The 25,448-nt window shown below is 42.8% G+C and overlaps 1 protein-coding gene across 1 annotated transcript in view; it reads right to left on the bottom strand.

The window, feature by feature from the left end:
* IQGAP1 (IQ motif containing GTPase activating protein 1) overlaps nt 1–25,448 on the bottom strand; it is an 87,680-nt gene that overhangs the window by 43,632 nt on the left and 18,600 nt on the right. Inside the window, exons 3-6 of the mRNA XM_056124538.1 lie at nt 12,508–12,664; nt 10,839–10,916; nt 8,346–8,422; nt 2,389–2,456 (exon numbers count right to left, since the gene is read on the bottom strand). Coding sequence (XP_055980513.1) covers nt 2,389–2,456; nt 8,346–8,422; nt 10,839–10,916; nt 12,508–12,664 — 380 coding nt within the window. The remainder of the gene's footprint in view (nt 1–2,388; nt 2,457–8,345; nt 8,423–10,838; nt 10,917–12,507; nt 12,665–25,448) is intronic.

The following is a 25,448-nucleotide window of genomic DNA, read 5'->3' as shown; positions in this document are numbered from 1 at the left end:
ATGTCTATTTGGTTACTGAGGGCTGGGGCTGGAGTGATGGCACAGCGGATTTGGGCATTTGCCTTGCACGCGGTTGACCCGAGTTCAATTCCTCTGTCCCTCTTGGAGAGGCTCTTCACACGCTACCTGTCTGAATGCAAGGTTCCATCCCAATGGAAAACCAGCAGGACTGTACTACTATACAAGAAGGGAGACATCCACGACATTGGCAACTATCGCCCAATCTGCCTATTGTCTGTCGTCTACAAACTGTTCACTTGAGTCATCCTGAATAGGATTAGCAGAACACTAGAAGAAGGACAACCATGTGAACAAGCTGGATTCCGAAAAGGATTCAGTACCATCGACCATATCCACACAATAACCAAGCTCATTGAGGTATCTCGGGAGTTCAAGATGCTGCTCTGTCTAACGTTCATTGATTTAAAGAAGACCTTTGATTCTGTTGAGACGGAAGCGGTCATGGAAGCCCTAGTCAATCAGGGCGTACAAACTCAATACATCAGGATCCTTCGTGAGCTCTATTGCGGATTCACTACCAAGATCTCACCATTCTACAAAGAAGTAATCATCCATATCAAGAGAGGGGTTCGGCAGGGTGATACCATTTCACCAAAACTCTTCAGTGCCACCCTCGAGAACATCATGCGACGACTGGAATGGGAAAGCATGGGAGTGAAGATAGATGGTCGGCAACTACACCACCTCCGCTTTGCTGATGACATCATTCTAATAACACCAAACATCAGTCAAGCGGCACAAATGCTGAACGACTTTGACCGTGAATGTGGAAAGGTCGGACTACAGCTGAATCTTGCGAAGACAATGTTTATGAGAAACAGCCTTGTTCCTGACGCTCCATTCGCTCTCAACAGAACCACCATCTCCGAATGCAACAGTTATATATAACTAGGTCGAGAAATCAACATGATGAATGACCTGGCACCTGAGTTGCGCAGGAGGAAGAGAGCGGCTTGGAATGCCTTCAAGAACGTTGAAGAAATAACTAAAAGGACAAAGAACCTCCAGCTACGAGCACATCTCTTTGGTTCCACTGTTCTTCCTGCATTAACATATGCCTCAGAGACTTGGACCCTACGAAAACAGGATGAGAACGCTATTCGGGTCTCTCAAAGAGGAATCGAAAGAGCTATGCTTGGAATATTACGAATCACTCAAATGAGAGATAGAATCCGGAGTTCTGATCTTCGTCAACGCTCAAGAATCAGGGACGCTGTCTCATTTGCCAAGACATCAAAAATCAGATGGGCTGGACATATAATGAGGTTTATAGACAACCGCTGGACTAGAGCCATTACTGATTGGATTCCATGGGACATCAAAAGATCACGTGGACGCCCACCTACAAGATGGTCAGACTTCTTTGTCAAGACCCTGAATGATCGGTTTGAGGCTCTGCATGTTCCTAGAACGAACAGATACCATTGGGCTACGCTAGCACACAACAGGGATGAATGGAGACGTTACTGGCACCCGCTCGAGTAAATCGATGAATAACGGGGATTAAGTGATTAAGATTAAGTGAATGTTTATTTGGTTACTGGGGCTGGAGTGATGGCACAGCGGGTTTGGGCAAATGCCTTGCACGCAGTTGACCCGAGTTCAATTCCTCTGTCCCTTTTGGAGAGCTCAGCAAGCTACAGAGAGTATCTCGCCTGCACAGCAAAGCCTGGCAAGCTCCCCATGGTGTATTCAATATGCCAAAAACAGTAACAGCAAGTCTCACAATAGACATGTCACTGGTGCCCGCTCAAGCAAATCGATGAACGAGAGGACAGTGCTTGGGTTACTGTATCTCGTCTATGTTAATATCATTTGATATCATTAATATCATTCCCAAATGAATTAAGAAAACTAAGGTTCCCCCAGTTTGTGGGTTATCACACCCATGACTTAATAGGGAGATGAAAACCGGGAATGCCAAGTTTGGTGTTCCTCCTACCATACCTCCACAAACAAGTTATTCACTCTGCTACAGGAGTACTTCTTTGTTTTTAATATTTTATTAAGATAAACTATTATTTGGGATTTTTTTTTGCCTCCAGCACTGTGTTCAGGCATCCCTGGAGCTATTCTCATGACACTGGACAGACTGTGTGGTGCTGTTCCCCACAGCACTGGACGACCAGGCTCACAGTCACCAGTACTGGGGTCATCACAGCTACTACACACAAACGACAGTGCTGGGCAGAGGGAGGAACTATGTGGTCTCAGAGCTTAGCACAAACAAGCACGTGCTGAACCCTCTGAGCAATGGAAAGCCCTGCCTAGCAAGTGCAGGGTCTGGTCTGATGGGAGAGTGTCTCCCAGGGTGCAGAGGCTTCAGGCTATTTCCACATAAATTAAGCATTGATTGCGAAATGTTACCTGTAAAGTCAACCTTTCCGTACAAGTCTTGAATCTGAGGAGCCAGGCCCAGTTTGAACAGGTACAAACTAGAAGACACAAGATGCCAAAGAGTTAGTCCTCCCAGCTGCCCCTTGCTGGTGCTCTTAACAAGGAGGCAATCAACATAAAGCACCAATGTATTCCATACAGATTCCCAGCTCCCCACCACACTTCCCTTGGAATTACCACACTTGATCTTGGAGTTTTTTGAGTTTCTTTTCTTCCTTCCTTTTTTTTTTGTTGTTGTTGATTTGGGGCCACACCTAGTGGTGCTCAGGGGTTACTACTGTCTCTGCACTCAGGAATCACTTCTGGCAGTGCTCAAGGAAGGATCATATAGGGTGCCAGGCATAGAACCCAGTTCAGCCATGTGAAAGGAAAAGCTCTCTCCCCTGTACTATCTCCCAGGCCTGCCTTTTTGAGTTTTATATAATATAATCCTAAAGAGTCACCTATTACAATGCAAAATGCACTGGCCTGGAATCAAGAGAAAACAGGCCAAGGCCAGCTCTAGCACAAACTCAATGTGTGATGATAAAAAAAACAGTCTCTCTACTTCCACTTATCTTCCTGTGATCAATGAATTTTAGGCAATAAAAATATTTTAGAAAAGGCTCATAAAGTCTCACACAGTAATTATGTGAAACATAATTGTGAAATACAATTATTTTATACCAATCAAATAAAAACATATTACCAATTAAACAGGTTAGTTCGGATAATTTAAGAGCTTTTATTTATTTTGGTTTTGGGGATACACCTGGCATGCTCAGGGGTTACTCCTGATTCTGCACTCAGGAATTACTCCTGGTGGAGCTCCGGGGACCATATGGGGAGCCGGGGATAGAACTGGATCATTCACAAGCAAGGCAAGTACCCGATTGGTGTTGCACTATCGCGCCAGCCTTCCAGCCCCTTATTTATCTATTTATGGATTTATTTATTTATTTATTTATTGGGTTTTGGCCACACCCAGCTGTTCTCAGGGCTTACTCCTGGCTTTGCACTCAGGGATCACTCCTGGGGGGCTCAAGGAACCATATGCAATGCCAGTTTGGAACCTGGGTCAGCTGCCAGCAAGCCAAGCATCTTACCCATGATACTATCTCTCTCTGGCCTTAATTTAAGATTTTAAGTGAAGAATATAAATATTAATCACATTTTCACAATTAAATGAGTAGATGGACATCTATATGTAAACTTGAATTAAGTTAACTGAATTGTAAGGCCTAACAGATCAGAATCAACAAATTAGAAAAGAGAGCCGGAGCAATAGTACAGGAGATAAGGTGCCTGCATGCTCTGAATTTGGTTAAAATCCCAGCACCACAGAGTCCCCTGAGCACCACCAGGGGCCACTCCTGAGGCAGAGCCAGGAACTGCCCCAAACCCTGCTGTATATATGGACCAAACTATTCTGAAGAAAAAAAATTAGAAAAATTTAAACAGTACTTTTAGGGATAGACATAATCAAGACACACAGACTAGCAGTAAGGAAACAATAAGTTATCCACATAACTAATTAGAACCTAAATTGTATATATTAAATCAAAAGGCATAGTCTAAAAAATTAAATATTCTGGAAGCACATTTGAATTTATACATCCACAGTGCCAAACATATTCTCAAATGAAATAGGATAAGCCATACGCTTTGATGATGCATGTTTCCTTAGAATAAAATGCTCAAGAGAGAACTATAACATTTTTCTCTTAGATTTAAATATTCAATAGTTTCCAACGAATAGGAAGTAAGTTCTCATACATGTAAAATATTTCCTTATATATTTTTCCCAATTCATAAAAATACTTTTCTTCAGGAATTTCCTCTTTTATTTCTACTTTAAAACAGAAATGTGGCTGCCATACTTCAAGAAAAATATCAGAAAATGTCCCTTTCACAGATGGCCCAAGAGCCGGCTTTAATCACTTTTCCTGGCCAGGAAAGGTGCTATAGGGATGGCACTAGCTGAATGAAAGCACAGGAGAGGGTTGGATAGTACAGAAGATAAAGTGCTTGTCTTGCACCTGACTGACCCAGTTCGGTCCCTGATATCCCATATGCTACCTCAAGTACAACCAGGAGTGATTCCTGAGTGTAGCACCAGAAGTAACTGCCTAAACATCCTGCAATGTGATTCAAAAACTTACAAGAACAGAGGGAGCTGGAGCAACAGTACACTGGGGAGGGTGTTTGCCTTGTATGCAGCCAACCTGGGTTCAATCCCCAGCATACTATATGGTCCCCTAAGCACCTCCAATAGTTCCTGAGTGCAGAGCCAGGAGTAACCGCAGAGCAATGCTGGGTGTGACCCAAAAAGCAAAAACTAAGTAAGTAAATATATTTAAAAAAAAAAAAGTAGAGGAGAAAGTCCATCCTGTCTGGGGCCCTTTTTCTTTTTAATCTTATTTTCGTTACTAGGAATGCTAGAACTATAAATAAAATATAATGACCTCTTTGACATCCTACCCAGACTCAACAGCTGAAATTTAGAAACTCGAACAGTAAGCATCACTTTCCAACCTTCGTTCCTGTATCTCATCCAAGCTTATTTACAAATAAGTTCCTGGGTACCTATCAGAGGCTGTAATTGAACTCAGATTTCTTTCTCTTCTCCTTTTCCCTATTTAAGTTGTACTTATAAAAGAAAGTTTTCTCAGTCTGTTTGGACTCCAGTTATCTTTGCTGAGTAGCAGCTTAAAAGAAACCACAATACCAATAGGGAAGTTTATTAATAAAGGCTGTTAAACACAGCTGACCAGGTACACGTCCAAAGTTACTTATCTGAATTCCCTAGTGCTAGAGATAACATAGGATTTCTCAGATAATAGAAGAACTTTACAATATAAACAGTATTTAAAACATTTCTTGGGACTCAGTCTCCGCTCTTCGCATCATAGCCTACAATGTGTACTTCATCTCTCTTTTAATCCTTACATTTTTCAAAATAAAGTTATCTTGCTTCAAAACATTTTAAATAAAGTTACTTTTAAGCATTAAATAAAATTTCTTGGGGAAATAAAATGCACTACTCTTCTGCAGAAAAAAAAATGCATGGTTATATAAAATATTTTAAGTAACCTCAATTCATCCTCCTCAGATATCAGATTTATTGGGGGTGTGTGGCACATATGTCAATGCTCAGGGGTTACTCCTGGCTTTGCACTCAGGAACTACTCCTGGCAGTGCTCAGGAGACCTAGGGGATGCCAAGGATTGAATCTGGGTCAGCCACGTGCATAGCAAGGCTTATCTGACATACTATCGATCGGCTCCCCCACCCTCATCAGATTTTGCCAATAAATGAGTTTTAAATAAAATAAGACTCAGTTTTCAGAGATTTCAGGGCTCTTCTGAAATGAAGATAAAGTACCATGAGCCAAATCAGTTCTTCAATAAAACGTCCCAGGAATGGAATAATGGAAGGTTAGGGGGTCTCATCAGTGTAATCTCTGAGTAATTTAATATGACTAAAGAACTCTAGAATGATGTCAGTCAAGATGTCTTCAAAAGACAGGAAAGGAGGAAATGAGGCAATAATGCCTGTCTGCACTGTGGTTCCAAAAGGGAACCTGTCTCACCCAGTTCAGTGTGATAAAGAGCTGCCTTGAGCACTGACGGTAAAGGAGAGGCTCAAACAATTACAAATACTTCCTGCATGTTGTCACGTGTTGCCAACTCACCCTTCCAAAAGCCCCTCAAGAGAGGAAAGAAATCATAAGCCACCCACCAGAACACCTGGTTCTGTCCATACTTTCTAAGCATGAACTCAGCAATAGCTGACTTCTTGGATAATTGCTGGCTTCTTTCCTTTCCCACTCAAACCTTCACTGGATGACACTTAGTCCTTCACCTCTCCTGGAGACCCAGGCTACACTGCAGAGCAGTGGCTACATGAAGAGCAGAGGAACCTGCCAGTCAAGTTCAGGTGCCCATCATGAGGCTCAGCTTCAGGAGGCGATCAACACAGACAGATCTCAAGGAACTTTAAGCCAAGCACAATACTCAGAATTAATCTGATTTTGGCTCTGATACACACCACACACACACACACACACACACACACACACACTCCCCAGCACTGCCAAGAGTAATGCCTGAGTACTACTACCAGGTCTAGTACAAGAACAGCAACAACAAAAAAGTGACTTTTGTAACTCAGCTCATAAAAATGAAATGAAATGATAAAAGTTTTCAAATATATATATTACTTTTTTAAAGATCATAATTAAAAAACAAGACTGTATTCCAAGTGAAATATCAAGTTCACAGAAAAACCAAATGAATGACAGAAGATTGTACTCTGCCTCTAGAATAATATTATCTGCTCTTACAGAAATAAATAAATCCCCTTACCCTTCTCTCGCAAAAACACAGCTGTGGGCTGGAGCGATAGCACAGCAGGTAGGGCATTTGCCTTGTGCGCAGCCAACCCGGGTTCGATACCCAGCATCCCATATGGTCCCCTGAGCACCTCCAGGAGTAATTCCTGAGTGCATGAAAACAGGAGTAATCCCTGTGCAATGCCGGGTGTAACCCAAAAAGAAAAAAAAAAAAACCAGCCGTTTCTCATCATTCTGTTATGATAATAGTATCCTATATAAAAATTCTGAAACTGATGCAAAAAAATTGTGACACATGGGCAGAAAGTTACATACTTGACCCAAATCACAGAGCCAACAATACTGAAGGCAGGAGACCCAAACTACAACAGGGTCAGAGAAACAGCACAGCAGGGAGAACACTTGCCTTATATATTGCTGACTCAGGTTCAATCCCCAGCACCCTATAAGGTCTCCTGGGCCCTACCAGGAGTAAGCCCTAAGCACAGCCAGAGGTGACCCAAAAAACAGAGACAAAATCAATCTACAACAACCACATTTTAAAATGGACCTGTAGGGGCTGGAGTGATAGCACAGCAGGTAGGGCGTTTGCCTTGCACGCAGCTGACCCGGGTTCGACTCCCAGCATCCCATATAGTCCCCCTTGAGCACCGTCAGGAGTAATTCCTGAGTGCAGAGCCAGAAGTAACCCCTGAGCATTGCTAGGTGTGACCCAAAAAGGCAATAAATAAATAAATAAATAAATAAAATAAAATGGATCTGTCAAAGAGGTAGTCTGCAGGGACTAGGAGAGCATCTGGAGACACTGGTGGAGGGAAGTTGACACCGGTGGTGGGATTGGTTTCCAGTCATTAAATACCAGAAACTCAGCTATAAATAACTTTGGAAATAATTTAATAAAAGTTAATTTTACAAAAGGTATTTAATTGAGATGTTACTCCTAAACTTTTCTTTTGAGGTACAACTGACAGAGAAAATTAAACTAGTTGGGGCTGGAGCGATAGTACAGCAGGGTAGGGTGTTTGCCTTGTACACGGCTGACCCGGGTTTGATTCCCAGCATCCCATATGGTCCCCCGAGCACCACCAGTAGTAATTCCCGAGTGCAGAGCCAAGAGTAACCCCTGAGCATTGCCAGTTGTGACCCGAAAAGAAAATTAAACTAGTTTCAGGTTTACAAAATAATGGTTCCCTATATGTATAAATTGTACAATCACTGCCACAGCAAAGTCTAAATTGTAGTTCAACCTTTTTCTCCATGCTGACGAGCATTGGTCCCAAAGACAAGCAGTTGAAAAACAATGGTCTAGTTACTACCATCACTACAGACATTTTTTCTAATAATGGGAACGTTTACCATTTACCCTCTTAGCGACTTTCAAATATCAATACAGTTGTATTAACTATAGTCTCCAGGTACTCCACAACACCCCCAGGACTTAGTTTATACCTTCTGACTTTCTCCCACTTCATCTTCATCACCCCCCTCACCCTCTATCTCTGGCAACCTCTCATTTGCTCAGTGTGTCTTTATTACTTAATCCTAGTAAGTAGTTAATCTATATTAATGAATTCTATTAAGAAGACACGATTACCTGAGTGCATGAATACAGTAGATGCATCTAGGCATGTTCTTCCTATCATAGATATCTGTAGTTTCCGGGTAAAAAATCTAAGGAGAAATGAAAGCAACAGAATTAGGTACCCATCCACAGGGTGCATTTGATCATTCATCAATCACAATTCAGATGAACCTCTGGCCTTGGCATTTGGCAAATAACTGCATTCGGGCGGCACTAGTACTGCAGCAGTTTCTGTTTAATTCTACTGAAGCATCTAACATGTAGTGCTTAGTAATTTGATTGTTTGTTTGGGGCAATACCTGGCAGTGCTCAGGGCTTATTACCCTGGCTCAACACTCAGGGACCATGCCTAGCAGGTCAGCTGTGTGCAAGACAATTGCCTTAACTGCTGTACTATCTCTCCAGCTCCTCTAAGGTTTATTTTATAGGAAAGAATCTTCAAAATAATCAAAATCAAGAGAATGCAGCTAGAATGAGGGTAGAACATCCATCAGAAAAGCCTACACTGGGTACAGAAAGTAGAATGGTTAAAGAAAATAGAGAACTAGTTTGGCAAATTAAAAAGTTTTTGATCAAAGTCACAAAATACTTTACAGAGGAGGAGCCAGTTGTCCAGATATAAAAGAGACTAAAAAAAAATAAATGCACAAAAAATTCTAAGTCTACAACTATACCTCATGGTGTTTCACAAAAAAAAAAAAAGTAAAGCACACACACACACAAAAAGGTAAGAACAACAAAAATTATACCACCTCTATGAACAGCCTCTGTGAACCATATAAGGTAGTTAAACCCAATATGTATACTCTATGCACTGCCAGTTACATCCATATCTTATTATAGTTTTAGGCTAGCACCTTCACCCAAACATCTCCTAGACCTAAACCACGTATAGGAGATACTTTGAGGTCAACAGCCGGGATTGCAACCTTGCTGCCCCAGAGCACCTATGAGAATTTGTGTTTGCTGCAGTGCTGTGTGATCCATGACAATGCATTACTGTTAGTGAACAAGGTATAGTAAGCGTTTAAATCATTAAAAGAGCACTTTGCAGTAACAATACCACTAGCAATTGTTAACAAAGCTCTTAGTACCACTCACACCATAACTATGGTTAACCTGTAGCTGCCCATTGAGAATTGTATGAAAAAATGGGAACAGGAAGTTAAAGTGCACGCACAGACCAAGGAACTATGAGAACTTGATGGACTGCATTTCCTGATGCCTGAACTTCAGCACTTTGCTCTGTAAAAAAGAGGACAACGGCTAGTCTGATGCCAAGACCAAGCTCCAATTTAACTCAGTTCAACAGATACCTGCACAACAGTGAGTTCAGCACTGTGCTTAATTCCAAAGACTCACTTCCAAGTTGTTTTGCGCCTTCTGATACTTCACCCCATCCTCTTCTCTCTCAACTTTCTTTTGTTATACTTACAGGAAAGCACAAAGAAAATAAAAACCACCCCAGAATCCCATCCTATTGCTCCTCATAGATTTCCCCCAAGAATATGTCTTTGATTTTTACACAGAAATAGTGATCTCATCTTGGCCAGAAAACAAGCTCTTACACTCTTTGCTGGCTTTTTGTTTTGCTTTACTTTGTTTTGTGTTTTTTTTTTAGATGAACAATCCACTGATAATTTCCTTTGTTGATTGTTTTATTGACTATCTGAACACAATTAATACCCTTAGGAAAGAATATGGTTTCTTTTTAAAAATTTTTTTGCTTTTTGGGTCACACCCGGCAATGCACAGGGGTTACTCCTGGCTCTGAACTCAGGAATTACTCCTGGTAGTGCTCAGGGGACCATATGGGATGCTGGGAATTGAACCCAGGTCGGCTGCGTGCAAGGCAAATGCCCTACCCGCTGTGCTCCAGCCCCGCAAAGAATATGGTTTACCACCCAGTTTGCTGCTTGGAAAGTCACTTGCAGTGTTCCTGAGGGAACCAAGTGGTGACAGGGACTAAATCTGGGGCTCCTACATGTAAAGCATGTGCTCCAGTCTGTAAGCTATCTCCTTAGCACTAAAAACTTTTTCCCCCTTTTTTTCTTTTTCTATTTTTGGGTCATACCCTGCAGTGCTCAGGGCTTACTCCTGATTCTGCACTAAGGAATCACTCCTAGGGGTGCTCAGGAGACCACCTGGGATGCCGAAGATCAAAGACAAAAGCAAGACAAGCATCCTACCCACTTTACTATCTGAAGATAAATTTTAATACAAGTTTGTGACTAAAAACTAATGAACATTTTTTTCTTAATCAATGAAGTTAATCCTTTAAAATGGTAAATTTCATGGTATATGAACTTGAAGTCTACAACAATACAACAATAGTAATAACACGGAACTTCTCTAATGAAGTGAAGCAGACATATGAGGAACAAAAAGAAAAAGAACAAAACTATTTCCTAAACAATCAGAAGAATTCCTTTATAAATTAAAAAAAAATCCACTAAAATTCAACTGAGACTAATTCCAGAGTTAAAAGCATCACATGATCACTACCTTAGGCAATCCAATATCCTCCATGGCATTCAACCACTGGATCACATTGTCAGTGTGCCTGAAGTGCAGGCCGGTTGCCTGGAACAAACAGAAGATCATTAGGTGCTGCTCATCGTAGCATTATGTTCATACTCTCTGGGAAGGCAAACCTAACCTGATCATCAACCTCTGAAGAACGGTCTGGAAAAACTTCCTGTGTCCCACAGAGCATTTTTGGAAATAGCCTGGCAAGCTACCTAGAGTATCCTGCCCGCACAGCAAAGCCTGGCAAGCTACCCGTGATGTATTCAATATGTCAAAAACAGTAACAACAAGTCTCACAACGGAGACGTTACCGGTGCCCGCTTGAGCAAATCGATGAACAAAGGGAGGACAGTGCTATAGTGCTATTGGCTTGACTCAACTACTGAGGGTACAACTAGTGCTGCACTGTGAGGTCCGATGAGCATTATGTTGTGGAGTCCAAGCACCCCTGCGTCTACTGAACAGTGGGCTCCAGGCAGCTGTTTCTCCTGAACAGTGGGGTCCGGGCAGCGCTGTGTCTACTGAAGAGAGATCTGGGGAGAGCTGTGTCTACTGAACAATGGGTGTGGGCAGAGCTGTGTCTACTGAACAGTAGGGTCCAGGCAGAGCTGTGTCTACTGAACCACTAGTGGGGTTTGGGTAGCTACGTCTACTGAACAGTGGGGTCCGGGCAGCACTGTGTTTACTGAACAGTAGGGTCCGAGCTACACAGTCTACAGAACAGTGGGGTCTGGGCTGTGCTATATTGCTGTTGCCACAGTCTCTCCTCTGCCTTTAACTCCTTAGAGTTGTCTTCAGAATAACTGCTTAGTTTCAGCTCCAATGAGACCCATCATTGTTACTGGTATTTGGCATATTGGGTACGCCAAGGGGAGTTTGCCAGACTCTGCCCTGTGGGCAGGCTACATTCGGTAATCTGCCAGTTTGTTCAAAAATGATGGATCTCATTCTCCTAAAGAGCCTTGAATATAATCTCAGGGCTAGGATGAAGGAGACGTTACTGGGGCCTGCTCGAGGCAATCGACGAATTCAGCTCCAAAGTCCTTTATTAAAATAATTAAAACAATTTCTATTTGGGATGCTAATATTCCCAATATTGGTTTAGACCCTGTAGTTTTTTTCTTTCCTTTGAATTTATACAAAAACTCTCCAGAGGACTGTCTTTGTCCACTCATTCTGAGTTTTGGTCCCAAGCTTACAATCGGTCACTCTTACTTTCACTCTTGGTTTACAAACTTTCACCTCTATCTCTTATATTCATCGTTTTACAAATAAAAGCTTTTAGGAAAGCTCCACAAAGTTTCAACACAGAATTGGTTCCTGTAAACATCCCAACAAAACTAAGCAGTCTTTTCAAGGCCTTTGGCCACAAAAATCAACCCTTCCTCTTACTTCAATTTGTAAAACTGCGATTGGTTAAGATTTCTAAATACACATCATCATAAAAATTCTACCAGTTACACAAACAAATTTCTTATACTGCTGTCATATTGTAACTGGTAGTTTCTCCGCTCTGTCAGACACTTAATTCTGCTGTAACAAACACACACTGTTGACCGTTGAACCGTCTTACACATAGAATCATGATGCTAATAACCTTCTCACAAGCTTACAGAAATATGAGCACCAAGCAGGGCGAGCTCACCTTGTATCTGGTCTGCTCTCGATCATAGATTTTCTTCAGGGATACCACTTTGGGTGAGAAGAAGTTGCCGAGTTTGGCCAGGTAGACGCCGTTCCTTAGCCCCTCCTCCAGCTCCGTGGTTGGAGGCAGATCTTCCCCGAGGCATGCTTCCATCCACCTGCACAGATAGAGGGAATGGGAATTCTTCCTTTAGGTCTCCAGCTTAACTTCCATTCTCTCTAGAGACAATTCAAATACATTTTGTAGATAATCTCAAGATCTAATTTCACACAGAGTCTTGGCCTGGCACCATAAAATCTCAAAGGCAGGCAACTTTTGGGAAAATTCTTAAGCATAAATGCCACCTTCTTCTCTACCCACTTGCCTCTCCTGCCACAACAGAGCCAGCTGGCTCCCCAGATCCTAATGAGCCATGAATGAGGGAACCTCTCTCACCCTCACAGACTCCTAGGAAGCCATCAGCTCAAGTTCAGATGCTTGAATCTGCTGATGTTGTCTTCTGATTTCAGATGTCAAAATTCACAGTGATTTGTTAGGCTCAAGTTTTAAGTTTGTTTGGGGATAGCAGAAATAGTCAATGATCTCAGCTGCAATACTGAAACAGCAAAATAAATTCTTATATGTATTTCAGATGGAGAAAGGTTGTAAAAGAAAATGATTATTTCTACCTCAATCATCTCTCACAGGTTCCGGGGAAGCTCAAGGTAAAACAAAACCAAGTTTATTTGCATATGTTTTCTCTTCATAGAAATACAGGAAACTAAAAATAATTGAGGGCAACAGGTTTTCTTGGGAGTTTTTTTTAGAGGGGGTGTTGGCTTTTTGGGTCACACCTGGTGATGCACAGGGGTTACTCCTGGCTCTGCACTCAGGAATTATTCCTGGCAGTGCTCGGAGAACCCAGATTGAACCCGGGTTGGCTGCGTGCAAGGCAAATGCCCTACCTACTGTACTATAGATCCGGCCCCCATAGGACAACAATTTTTAACCATGTTTGATAAACAGAATTCTTTGATAATTGTCTAAGGAAAGCTACAGTTTCTTCCCCAGGGAGAAAAAAAAGCACTTATAAATTTAATGTATAATTTCGGAGACTTTGTGGACTCAAGATTATTTTATTCAAATTTTACAAAACAAATTTATTTCCTTATATTTTTAACCATACTAGGTAAAACAAAAACAAACCCCAGGGGCTGGAGAGATAGCACAGCGGGTAGGGCGTTTGTCTTACACACGGCTGACCCAGGTTCGATTCCCAGCATCCCTTATGGTCCCCTGAGCACCTTCAGGGGTAATTCCTGAGTGCAGAGCCAGAAGTAACCCCTGCACATCGCCGGGTGTGACCCAAAAAGAAAGAAAAATTAGTTGTTGCCTGTTCTATTTCTCTAGTGATAAATCCTGAAAAACCAAATTTTGGTTTTTAAAAAAACCAAAAAAAAATTTCAAATATACAGCTGCCTGAATTAAAAACAACATTTACTGTCAACTAATACAATATTAAAATAAAACTTTCATAATGTTTCTTGAGGCAAAGAAATTAGGAAGCAAGAGAAATAGTTCTATGGGATGAGCTCAGGTTTCCTTGCAGGAGGCAGGGATTTGAGCCTAAGGCCACAGGGTTGCTGAGCATTGCCAGAAACACCCCCAAGCACAGAGCCACCCTCCCACTTCTCCCCCTGCCAAGCACTACTGGGTGTGGCCCAAACTCCCCCACACCACCACCGATTTTTTAAAAAAGGAAATGAAGCAATTTCCCTGTGTTACTCTACAGATTGGTCAACCTCTCTTTCAAACCTGTTTTCCTAAAAGCTAGTACACTGGAACCTAGAGGTAAATACTGGCTGCAGAGAAGGAGCCAGAACACTCCGGTTATCTTCTGCACCCAATGAGAATAAGTTTTCTCCTCTGACTTCTATAGGGAACAAAACTTAAATGTCAAGAGGAGGGAGAAAAAGACCTTCTGGACAAAAAAATCAGAAAGGCAGTGTGGAAATAATTCCGTCCAAGAGTACATCTCAGGGGCTGGAGCGGGTAGGGCGTTTGCCTTGCATGCAGCCAACCCGAGTTCGATTCCCAGCATCCCATATGGTCCCCTGAGCACCGCCAGGAGTAATTCCTGAGTGCAGAGCCAGGAGTAACCGCTGTGCCTAGCTGGGTGTGACCCAAAAAAGAAAAAAAAAGAATACATCTCACATACTTACCTTTCAAGTATTATTGCTAAGAAGGATGTGCCAAAGAGCTCCTAGCAACACCAGCTCTCGGGGACAGTCTACCATGTGTTCTCACGAAGGGGACAAAATGAGAACAACACTAGGCTGAGTCAAAAATAGTCTTTTACCCAGGTACTGCTATAAAGAGAAAATGACTTTTCTCTTGCAAATGATGTCACCTCTGAGGGGAAACCATAGCTGAAGACAAAGTGGGTGTCTCTGCCTGAGTCACTCAGAGCTCATGAGTGACCAAACTGTTTAGCTTCTCTTTTTGTCTGAGTTACTAGATTAAAAACCAGTATAAGGGGCTCAGAGACGTAGTCTGGAGGCTCCCCAAACACCACTGCGGTGGGTGTGGCAATCCCTGGCAACACAGGGCCTTACAGCACTGCATCCTCAGGTCTGGCTGGTGGAGTATTACCAGAGTGGTGCCCAGCCCCGGAGGATCACTTGGGAGGTCCTCAAAAACATCAAGTGAAGGGCACAGTGGGGAGGGTGCTTGCCTTGCACACTGCCAACCCAGATTTAATCTCTGGCATCCCATATGTTCCCCCAAGCACCACCAGATGTAATTCCTGAGTAGTGAGCCAGGAGTAAACCCTGAGCATCGTCAGGTATGGCCCCAAACAAAACAAAAAAAGTCAAAGTGGTGACCATAGTAATCCTCTCCTACAAGTCTTTGTCTTTGCCTTCCCTTCTGTAAACTGTCCTGATAAATGCCAAGTCTCAGAACTTTCTACTTCACTCACAGAGTCTGTCGATGGGTCGGAGCAATAGTATAGTGGGTAGAGCATTTCTGTGCATAATGCACACCCAGGTTTGGTCCCAGGCATCCCATATGATCCCCTGAGCATTGCCAGGAATAATTCCTGAGTGTAGAGCCAGGAGTACCCCTAAGCATTGCCCTGTTTTTGACCCAAAAAGTAGAAAGAAAGAAAGAAAGAAAGAAAGAAAGAAAGAAAGAAAGAAAGAAAGAGGGGCTAGAGCGATAGCACAGCAGGTAGGGTGTTTGCCTTGCATGCAGCCAACATGGCTGACACAGGTTCGATTCCCAGCATCCCATATGGTCCCCTGGGCACCGCCAGGAGTGATTCCTGAGTGCATGAGCCAGGAGTGACCCTGAGCATCGCCGGGTATGACCCAAAAAGAAAAAAAAATTGACTTAAAAAAAAGAAAGAGTCCATTAAAAAGTTGATGTGATGTGGTGAAAGGGAGAAGCTGGGCGAGGGAGAACAGAAAAATCAAACAGAAACAGCACTGTCTGACGAACCTAAAGCCCATGCCCCATGGCCACATACGCTGCATACTGCATATCATCTATGTTCTAATGTGCTGTGTACTGCATATACACATACTGCATACTGCATACTCTGCATGTGCTGAGTATTGCATGTACACACACTGCATGCTGCCTCCTTCAAATATAATTAACAGCTGCCAGGACTGAAACTCCAGAACCAGAGCATCCCACACAAGGCATGATTAATGACCTTTATTAGCCACCCAAACTACTAGCACTAAGTATCAAATGTTGGGAGGAGGGCTGGGTGTATGGCTCAGTGGTGGGGAAAGTGAATGCCTTGCAAGTGGGAGACTCTTGGCTTGATCTCAGCACTGAAGAAAGTAAAACGAAAAACTTACAAACACCTGTGAAGTTGAACATCATTAGTGCAAAAAAATGACTACCTACATAAGAGTCTGTCTTTAATATACAATACTGTTTATGTTACAATGTAATTTTTATCTGCTATTCCTAGCTGTTTTCTTAGAGCTTTGCTTTGTATATATCCTAAATGAGTTGTCAAAAACAATGATTTGCTTGATGGTCACAACTGGCTCAGGAACACTTCAAATAGACAGCTCTGCGTGTGCTAATTGGCAGCTACAAGTGCTGAATGCCAGTTCCCATCAATCAGAACACCCCCTCTGAAGAGAGAAACAGAGAGGCTTCAACCACAAGCTACAACAGAAGATGATCCTTGAATGAGGCTTTGTAAGTGCACCTGTATTTACAGAGTGAGAAGTGGGGAAAAGCCATCTAAGGTAAAGGAACAGCAAAAATAAAGGGCAAAATACAGAACAAATGGCAAAGCTGGAAGGGACAGAGCATGAGGTAAGTAGAATTGCATCTAGACCATTAGTGTTCTGGTCAGCAGGCATGGGAAACACAACAAATTCTGAGAGAAGAGGGGCTTGACCAGGTCTCAAACTCTGGTAACTAGGACAACAGCATGAAGGAGAGATTCAAGGGATAAATATGAGGCAACCACGTCAGGAATCTGGGTGAGAGATAATAAGGTCTTTAAGTAGGGCAATGGCTGAAACAGAAAATGCTGAGTGATGAATTATAAAGGGAGAACTGACCCTATTTGACAGTCTGTTAGATGGGGGTGAGGGAGAAATGGGGTTCTAGAAAACATTGGGGGGAGCTTTATAGGAAACTGGAAAAGAAAAACCTGACAACTCCTGATCTTATATATGTCCCTTACCTTAAATACTAATGGCTTAGAAACTTAAAAAAAATAAGAGGAAGAGACAGGAAGATGGGCAAAGGACTGGAGATCAGACTTTGTATGTGAGAGTCCCAAGTTCAAGCCCTGCAAGCAACCCGAAGAATGTGACAGGGAGCAGCCCCAGAAACTACTACATGTGATCCAAAAGCAAAAAAGTAAAGATAAATAAATAAAAGGTGGGAGAAAACAGATATCTAACCTTGAATTATGAAAGTCCTTTCCAAGAAACTATGGAGGCAGAAATCTTAAAGGGAGAGACAAACTGGACACATGAAAAAGTAGTTGAGGGAAGGAGGGAAGGGCGGGGAGAAAAAATAAAACAGTTGAATCTCTATAAGGTAACTTAAAAAGTAAATATGTGGAGGGAAAAAATGCTGAAAATGTAGCTCAGTGGTAGAGTTAATGCCTTGAATGTATAAGGCCTTGGGTTCATCCCCAAAATAGGGACAGGGGGTGGTGGCGTGGGGGTGAGAGAAACTGGGGGTACTGGTAGTGGGAAATGTACACTGGTGGAGAGATGGGTGTTGGAACATTGTATGACTGAAACCCGGTCATCAACAGCTTTAAAAAAAACTACTAATAGTAAAATAAATATTTTTAAAATTAAGTTAGAAATAAAGGAAAGATAAATTGAAGTGACATATAACAAGTATAAACATTTTTAAACACTTGAAGCAAAATTACAAATATTTCCTTTCAAAAATGACTAGAGGGCTGGTCTGGTACAGTGGGTAGGGAACCTTGCATGTGGTGACCCAGCTCACCTTATATGGTTTCCCAAGACTGCCAGGAGTAAAATCTAAGCACAAAGCCAGGAGTAGGGCCTGAACACCACCAGTTTTGGCCCAAAAACTTAAAGAGAGAGAGAGAGAGAGAGAGAGAGAGAGAGAGAGAGAGAGAATGGCTAGAAACACAAACAGGTAATCCACAAAGAATATAAAGCCCAAAGCTTATAGGAAAAAAATACAGACCTCATTATTAATCATAGAAACTCCATTTTTCTCTATCAGGGTAGGGAAGATTTTAAAAAGAATGCTAGAGATTAAGTATTGTCCAGTGTGTGGTGAAACCCCAAATCTCAAACAGTTCCAGAAGGAAGTCTGGAAACATCTACCATCCACAGTAAGAATGCAGAAACTTCCATAAAAGGAAAAAGACTTAGTTTTATTTTTAAATGATGATTTAGTGACTTATGGCATGGATGACGAAATGAAAGATGATGCCACAAGCGACAGCAGCGGTGGCAAGGCAGCATAGTAAATTAATCCTCAAACATGGTCAGCTGGAAATGTCAGTGGGACAGCCAGGGGCTGGCATCCTGCAGGCAGGAATATACCTCAGAAATGCCCAGGAGCCCAGAAAGATAATACAGTGGAAAGGGCACTTGCCTTGCACACAGCTGACCCAGGTTCAATCCCTAGCACCCCAGACTGTCCCCCTGGCCCTATCAGAAGTGATCCCTGAGTGCAGAGCCAGGAGTAAATCATGAGCATATCTGGGTGTGTCCCAAAACCCAAGAGAAGAAAAAGAAACTCTCAGAACAGAAACGCAGGCCAGAGACTGTGGCACCAGGAAGTGGATGAGCTCACAGAAATATAAGTGACAGAGAAAAACCATGAAAGTCAAGAGCTGTACCTTTTGAAACATCAATATGTCTGAGGAGAATGGGAGAGAGAGACATAGAGCAAATGAGAGAGAAAGAGACAGAGAAAGACAGAGAGAGCAAGACACAGAGAGATGAAGGAGAGAACCACAGAATGGCATCAAGGAAGGAACAACCTTGGAGAACAGAGTTCAATTCTCAATGCTGCAGGAAGGCTGGGCCAGAAGGTTGTCTATGAGACCCACTGGAGCAGTCTCAGGAGTGTGGAGAAGCAGAAGTAGAATACTAGAAGGAAAAAGCAATAGAAGTGGGGAAAGAGACAACAAAGGTAGACATTTCACGAAGTTTCTGATGGAAAGACAAGAAACTGGGAAAGAGGGTAAGGGTTAGTATGAGCAGGTCATGTTCAGGGAAGATACATCTGTCTATGTCTGTCGGTCTCTCTCCTGATGAAAAAAGAGGCACATACATGCAGCCTTCAAGGAAAGTACAAATGAAGGAGGAACAAGAGAGGAAAAAAATAAAGAATAAAAGCATGGGGCTGGAGCAAAAGCACAGCGGGTAGGGCGTTTGCCTTACATGCAGCCAACCTAGGTTCAATTCCCAGCATCCCATATGGTCCCCCCGAGCACTTCTAGGAGTAATTCCTGAGTGCATGAACCAGGAGTAACTCCTGTGCATTGCCGGGTGTAACCCAAAAAGAGAAAAAAAAAAAAAGCAAGCAAGGTTCCAAAGAACAGGGAGCAGTGAGTGACTTAAAGGAACATAGCCCCTTGGAAGGAGGAAGCAGAGCAAGGATGCCATGGTGACTAGCCAACCTCTTCCTGTTGGCAACAAAGGCAGCAGCTAACAAGCCTGCTGTGAAGAGTATCTGAGATCATGTACACAAGTGCTAGCAGGCTCTAACGGTGGCAAGCTACCTCTGTCTGAGCATGTGTGAGTACGTGTGAGTATTGTATGAGTATGTATGAGTATGTGTGAGGATACTAGAGATCAGAAATTAACCTACTTCTCAAGCACGACACTCGGTACAACTTGCCCACCTTGTCCCACTGATAACATCTGTCCAAGGGAGAACAGACAGGGCCTACCCATGCTACCAGTCAGCAAGACAGAATTATTTGGAGAACTCTACTATGTTAGTTTTAAAACAAGCCCAGGCCAAGAACACATAGTGAGAAGCAGCTAGGAGGGAGTCGAATTAGGGGTCTGTGAAGAGGAAACCAGTCAAACAAGTTCCGCAGGACACATGACTTGTGTGGTTTCTCTGTGCAATGCACAAGGGGAACACACCAATGCCGGAACTGACTCCTCCACACCATTGAGATTCAGTTCCTCCAGAAGCCGCTCCCCCGCACCACACCCAGTCCAGGGCATCCAGGAGCAAATGCCAGGTTTACCTGTGGCTAAAATCTCCACAAGGGGCTGCCTCTCTCCTCACAATTAAGATTCTAAGTCACTAACAGTCAAGCACCATTGAAGCTCTGGAAAGGCCCTAGTAATTGCTATCTCACAGTAAGAATAACTCTTGAGAGAAAGGAATGCAGAGTATTTAATAAAGCACTCCTCACCACGTGAAGGGTGAAGGCAATCAGGAATATTTTCCCAGCAAAAAGTAGCCATCTAGGTCTTGAATATGTGTGTGTGTGTGTGTGTGTGTGTGTGTGTGTGTGTAGAGGGGGGAGAATATGTCAAGTCAGGGAAGGAAAATCTAAAGAACCTTTGAAGAATGTGGAACGGGAATGAAACAATCACCTCTAATCTAAAAGATCACTTGGTGTCTGTATTGCAAACCATAATGCCCAAAAGTAGAGAGAGAGTATGGGGAATACTGTCTGCCATGGAAGCGGGGAGAGGGCGGGACGGGGGGGGGTATACTGGGGATATTGGTGGTGGGGAATGTGCACTGGTGGAGGGATGAGTGTTTGATCATTGTGTGATTATAACCCAAACATGAAAGCTTGTAACTATCTAATGGTGATTTAATAAAATTTTAAAAAAAGAAAAAAAAGAAATAAAAGATCACTTGGGCAGGGCATCCTAAGGACGTGGGTCAGTGGCAGAGCACCTTGCCTTACAGTCGTGAAGCCAGTAATTCAATCCCCAGCACTACCCAAGGGCCAAGTGTGGTCCATGCAGCCAGTAGCACTATCCTGTCAGCACTGTGTGTGAACTTCACACCAAGTGTAAGCACTCCAACCAAGCATCTGGGCACCCTGAACCCCATATCTGCATGACAACAATGTGGAGGAAAAGAAAAAAAATCGGAGCAGTATGGATTAGGAGAAGGGATGGAGAAGGAGTAAGGAATTACTAAGGAAGTACTGCAAAAATCTGGGCAGGAAAATGATAAACTCTTGTTTCCAAGCCATGCAAAATGAGAAATCTTTTCATCTTACTTCTTGTTGAAGTATCACAGTTCACAGTGGTATTGAAATCATTGCTTTATATTTGCAATGGGTTAGCGAGGCAGTACAAGGGTTAAGGCTCTTGCCTTGCACATGGATAACCCTGGTTCTATCCTGGACCCTGCAGGGCATCTTCTAAGACCCACTAGGAGTGATCCCTGAACACAGAGCCTGCAGTGAACCCTGGGCAAGCTGAGTGTGACCCCAAGAAACCAACAAAAGTGCCTTTTTATTTCTGTAGTGAGGATATACCAATCCTTCCACCACGGTGCCAGGACCCTCAGTTTCCAGTTCCATGAATCTGATTCAAAATGAGATACTGTGATTACTTTAATAGTAACTTCTGAGGGCCAGAGAGATAGTCAAGGGGTTAAGGCACTTGCTTCTGTGTGGATGACCTCAGCTGCATTCCTGGAACCTCATGATGCTCCAAGCACTGTGGGTTATGGCCCAAGACCAGCCCGCACCCCCTTGCTGGAAATAAATAAAAATAACAAAAACTACAATAAAGATGCACAGAGGAAGCTACAAAAACACAAGTGAGGCCCAAATAATTCAAGGCTGGCTAACTAGTTCAGGGGGAATGAAAGGTATCCAGGGAAACTTCATAAAGGGGGTACCTGAAGTTGTTTCTTACAGATAGACAATAAAAGGGTCAAAGACACAGTACAGAGGAGAAGGTGCTTGCCTTGCATGTGGCCAACCCAGCTGGAATCCCCAGCGCCACATATGGTCTCCCAAGCACTGCCAGAGATCATTCCTGCCTGAGCCAGGAGTAGCCCCTGAGCATTAATGGCTATGACCCCAAAACAAAATGAAGATGTATTTCAGTAGGAGAAAGTAGGAACACAAATCACACCCACCAGAGTTAAGATTGAGAAGTGAAGAGAAGAAAAAGACAAGTTTTTCCTGAAGACAACAAGGAAATTGTAATCATAGAAAGATCCAGAATTAGAAGCTAAGGAGAAAGAATCAGCAGATAGGGAAAATGTTAAAATATTTCTGGATAAGAAACTGATAAGTTGGGAAGAAGACTTAAAGGTAGTACACAATTTGCATGCAGGAGCCCAAGGTTCAATCTCAGGCATTGAAAGGTCCCTTGAGCACTTCAGAGGTCAACTCGAGCACAGTGGGTTGTGATCCCCTCACCCCGAAAAAGAAACCTAGAGGACAAAGAGGGTGCAGGTACTAGACCACAGAGAGAAGACTGAGTCTTAGAAAAAGACTTCTCCCGCTACTACAGGGAAAAGCAAAAAATGGGGTGGGGAAATTTTGTGAGGAACGAGAGACAATTCAGGGAATAAGACACTTGCATTAGATCTCCTGCCCCACGTGGTCCTCCAAACACTGCTGGCAGAGACCCCTGAGCACATTCGCTCTCTAATGCTGAGGAACTGCCAACAGTTATGCCACATCTGCACAAATGATTACAAACTCCTTTCGGAGAAGGCCTTTCACATATTCTCCAGTCCCTGGAGGAGCATGGACAATGAAAGGCATAAAAGCACCTTTTTTTCCCCCTCTTTCTTTGTTTCCTTTTATTGGAAATGTTTTTCCCAACATTTTTTAGTCATGTCAGAAAAAATAAACAATGGAATTTTATCAAGTCATTCAATTTTTTTAAATACCTTTTAATAACACAGGAAATAAAAAAAAGTTTGTTTTTTTTTTTTAACTAACTCAAGAAGGTACTTAGGTTAGAACAGAATCTTCCAATAAGTGTTAAACAGGCCTGAGCTACCATACAGTAGGGAGGGCATTTGCTGTCCTCATAGCCAACCTAGGTTCAATTTTCAGCACCCCATATGGTCCTCCATGCTTGCCAGAATTGATCCTTAAGCCCAGTGAGAGTTAAACAGTTTATGCCTGAAAACCATAGGCAACGTGCACTACTCCCCCCGCAGGTTTTCTGAGAACTTTGAGGGACACTGTTGGATAAAGCTCATCTCATTTCGTACTGCACAGATTCTACTGCTCACTTCACTCACTCACTACTGATGGGACGGGTCCACAGGCAGGAAACTGAACTTGCTGGGGACCACATGTAGTGCCGGGACTCAAACCAGAGAGAGTCACAGATGCAGCTGCATGCTAGGCGATTGCCTTAACCTTTCTACTATCCCTCCTGCCCTGGACCTTCTTCCAATTGATTGGTTTATTTTTGGTTTGAGGGGCTACATCTGGCAGTGCTCAGTGCTTACTCTGGCTCTATGGTCAGGGGTCACTCCTGATAGTGCTCAGGAGACCAAAACTGGCTTGGTCACATGCAACTCCTTGCTCTCAGTCCTGCACTACCTCTCCAGTCCCTGCTTCCAATTTTCAGAAATTCTTAAATAAAACCGACGAATCTTAAAGTTGAATAAATTCCTACAGTGGGGGAGAGGCTGAACTTCGGAGATTCTATGATTCTATGTTCTCTCTGAATCCTGTTTCCATATTAAGTAATCTCATCCTTCCCATTTTCCCTCATACATCATAATTTACAGACCCATAATTTATAGGCTGATGAGGCTCATCCAACAGTTTCTGGCTCTGGGGTAGTAACCAAGTCTCCATTCAGAGACAAGGCCTCATGGACTGAGTGTTTTCTTGAGCTCACCAATGAAAAGGAGTCTGGTCTCAGCAGTACCCTGAGGGGAGCAGGGACAACCCACCCATCGAGCCACTATTAGACCATAAAGGTCCCTCCAGGTGGCTTTAGGCCCAGGGATGTGGCTAGGCAGTGGAGTTTGGTGGTTTTTAGCACACTCACAATCTGGTGTCATTATCAGGACTATGTACTTCCCTCCAGAAAATGCTCACCACCCCGAAAGAAGCCTCACTCACACCCATTAAGCAATCACTCCCCACCTAACAGCTTTGTGAATAAGATCTGTGCAAAGAACATTGCAATGAAGTCTCCATTCACCCGGACTGTCTTCCAAAGAATCCAGACAATACCTCGTACCGGAGCCTGGGCCCTGTCACACACAGCGTGCATATGACAGGACTTTCTCTAACTCTAGCTATCTCCTCACTTCTCACTGAGCACTTCTCTGGCCTCTGTGGAAGCTGGCCAGAGTCCTGTTCACAAGACCAGAATAGTTGCTTTCACAATGCTTCCCGTTCAGCAATTACATCTACCCAATTAGTGCAAGCATGGCCTGAAGTTAAGCCCTCTAAGCCTAGAACATAAGAACTCAATGGAGAATGAGTTCTCTGGAAAATGGACAAAACATCAAACAGTTATTAAGAATGGACCCTGGGGACTAGAAAGATAGTACAGTGGAGAGGACATGTGCCTTGCACACAGCTGACCTGGGTTGGATCCCTGGCAACCCAAATGGTTCTAAGAGGCTGCCAAAAGTGATCCCTGAGTGCAGAGAATGAAGTAAATTTTGAACACTGCCAGGTGTACCCTTTTGCCCACCCCAAAAAGAACAAACCATGAACTTACCCCCAAATCTTACTTGAAATACTCCCCCAAATGCATAACTCTGAGAATTACACTTATGCCCCAGAACCCTCATCCTTAGGAAGGTGATCTGTGAGAAAAGAATCTGAGAGCAATCTAGGCTTGAGGAATTTTACTGACAGTATCACCTATTCTAAGTCACATATCACTATCCTATCACTATTCTGAACAACACTTGGAGATTCAGAATTTGCAGCCTCATGCAAAAAATCATAAATAATCCAACTGGTTTTAAAAATCAGTTTAACTTGATTTCATCTCCTATTTCTGAAATTTGACCATTCAGCCCATTCTTACTGTCACAGCATTCATTAATAAAATATACCTCAAAAAATAGTAATAGTCACACAGTTTCCTTTCCCAAACCTAAATTTTTCTTTAACACAATCATGTTAGCATGGCAAGTCTATTCAGCTCTTCACAGTCTATAGGCCAAAGCTTTTAATCCAAAACCAGTCTTCTCAATACCAACTTCATTATGCACTAATCTGTTTAACATCACAATACAACTTGCTTGAAAGCACTCTGGAAAATTCTAGGCAATTTAGCTAAAAGGATATTTAAGACATGTTTTTAAAAAATCTCAACACTTGAAGTTGCCGATTTCTAAAATACAGCAACAAAATTCAGTTTACTCTTGTGATGGTTGTGGTATTGGAATAATGTATTCATGTAAAGTATGATTAACAATATTAACAATATTGTAAATTCCAGTATCTACAAAAAAAAAAAACCACCAGCAAGTTAAGACTA

This window comes from Sorex fumeus, unplaced genomic scaffold, assembly GCF_029834395.1.
Source record: "Sorex fumeus unplaced genomic scaffold, SorFum_2.1 ptg000051l, whole genome shotgun sequence".
NCBI lineage: Eukaryota > Metazoa > Chordata > Mammalia > Eulipotyphla > Soricidae > Sorex > Sorex fumeus.
The sequence above is the reverse complement of the archived record's forward strand: the minus strand, read 5'-3'. Positions and strand labels throughout refer to the sequence as shown.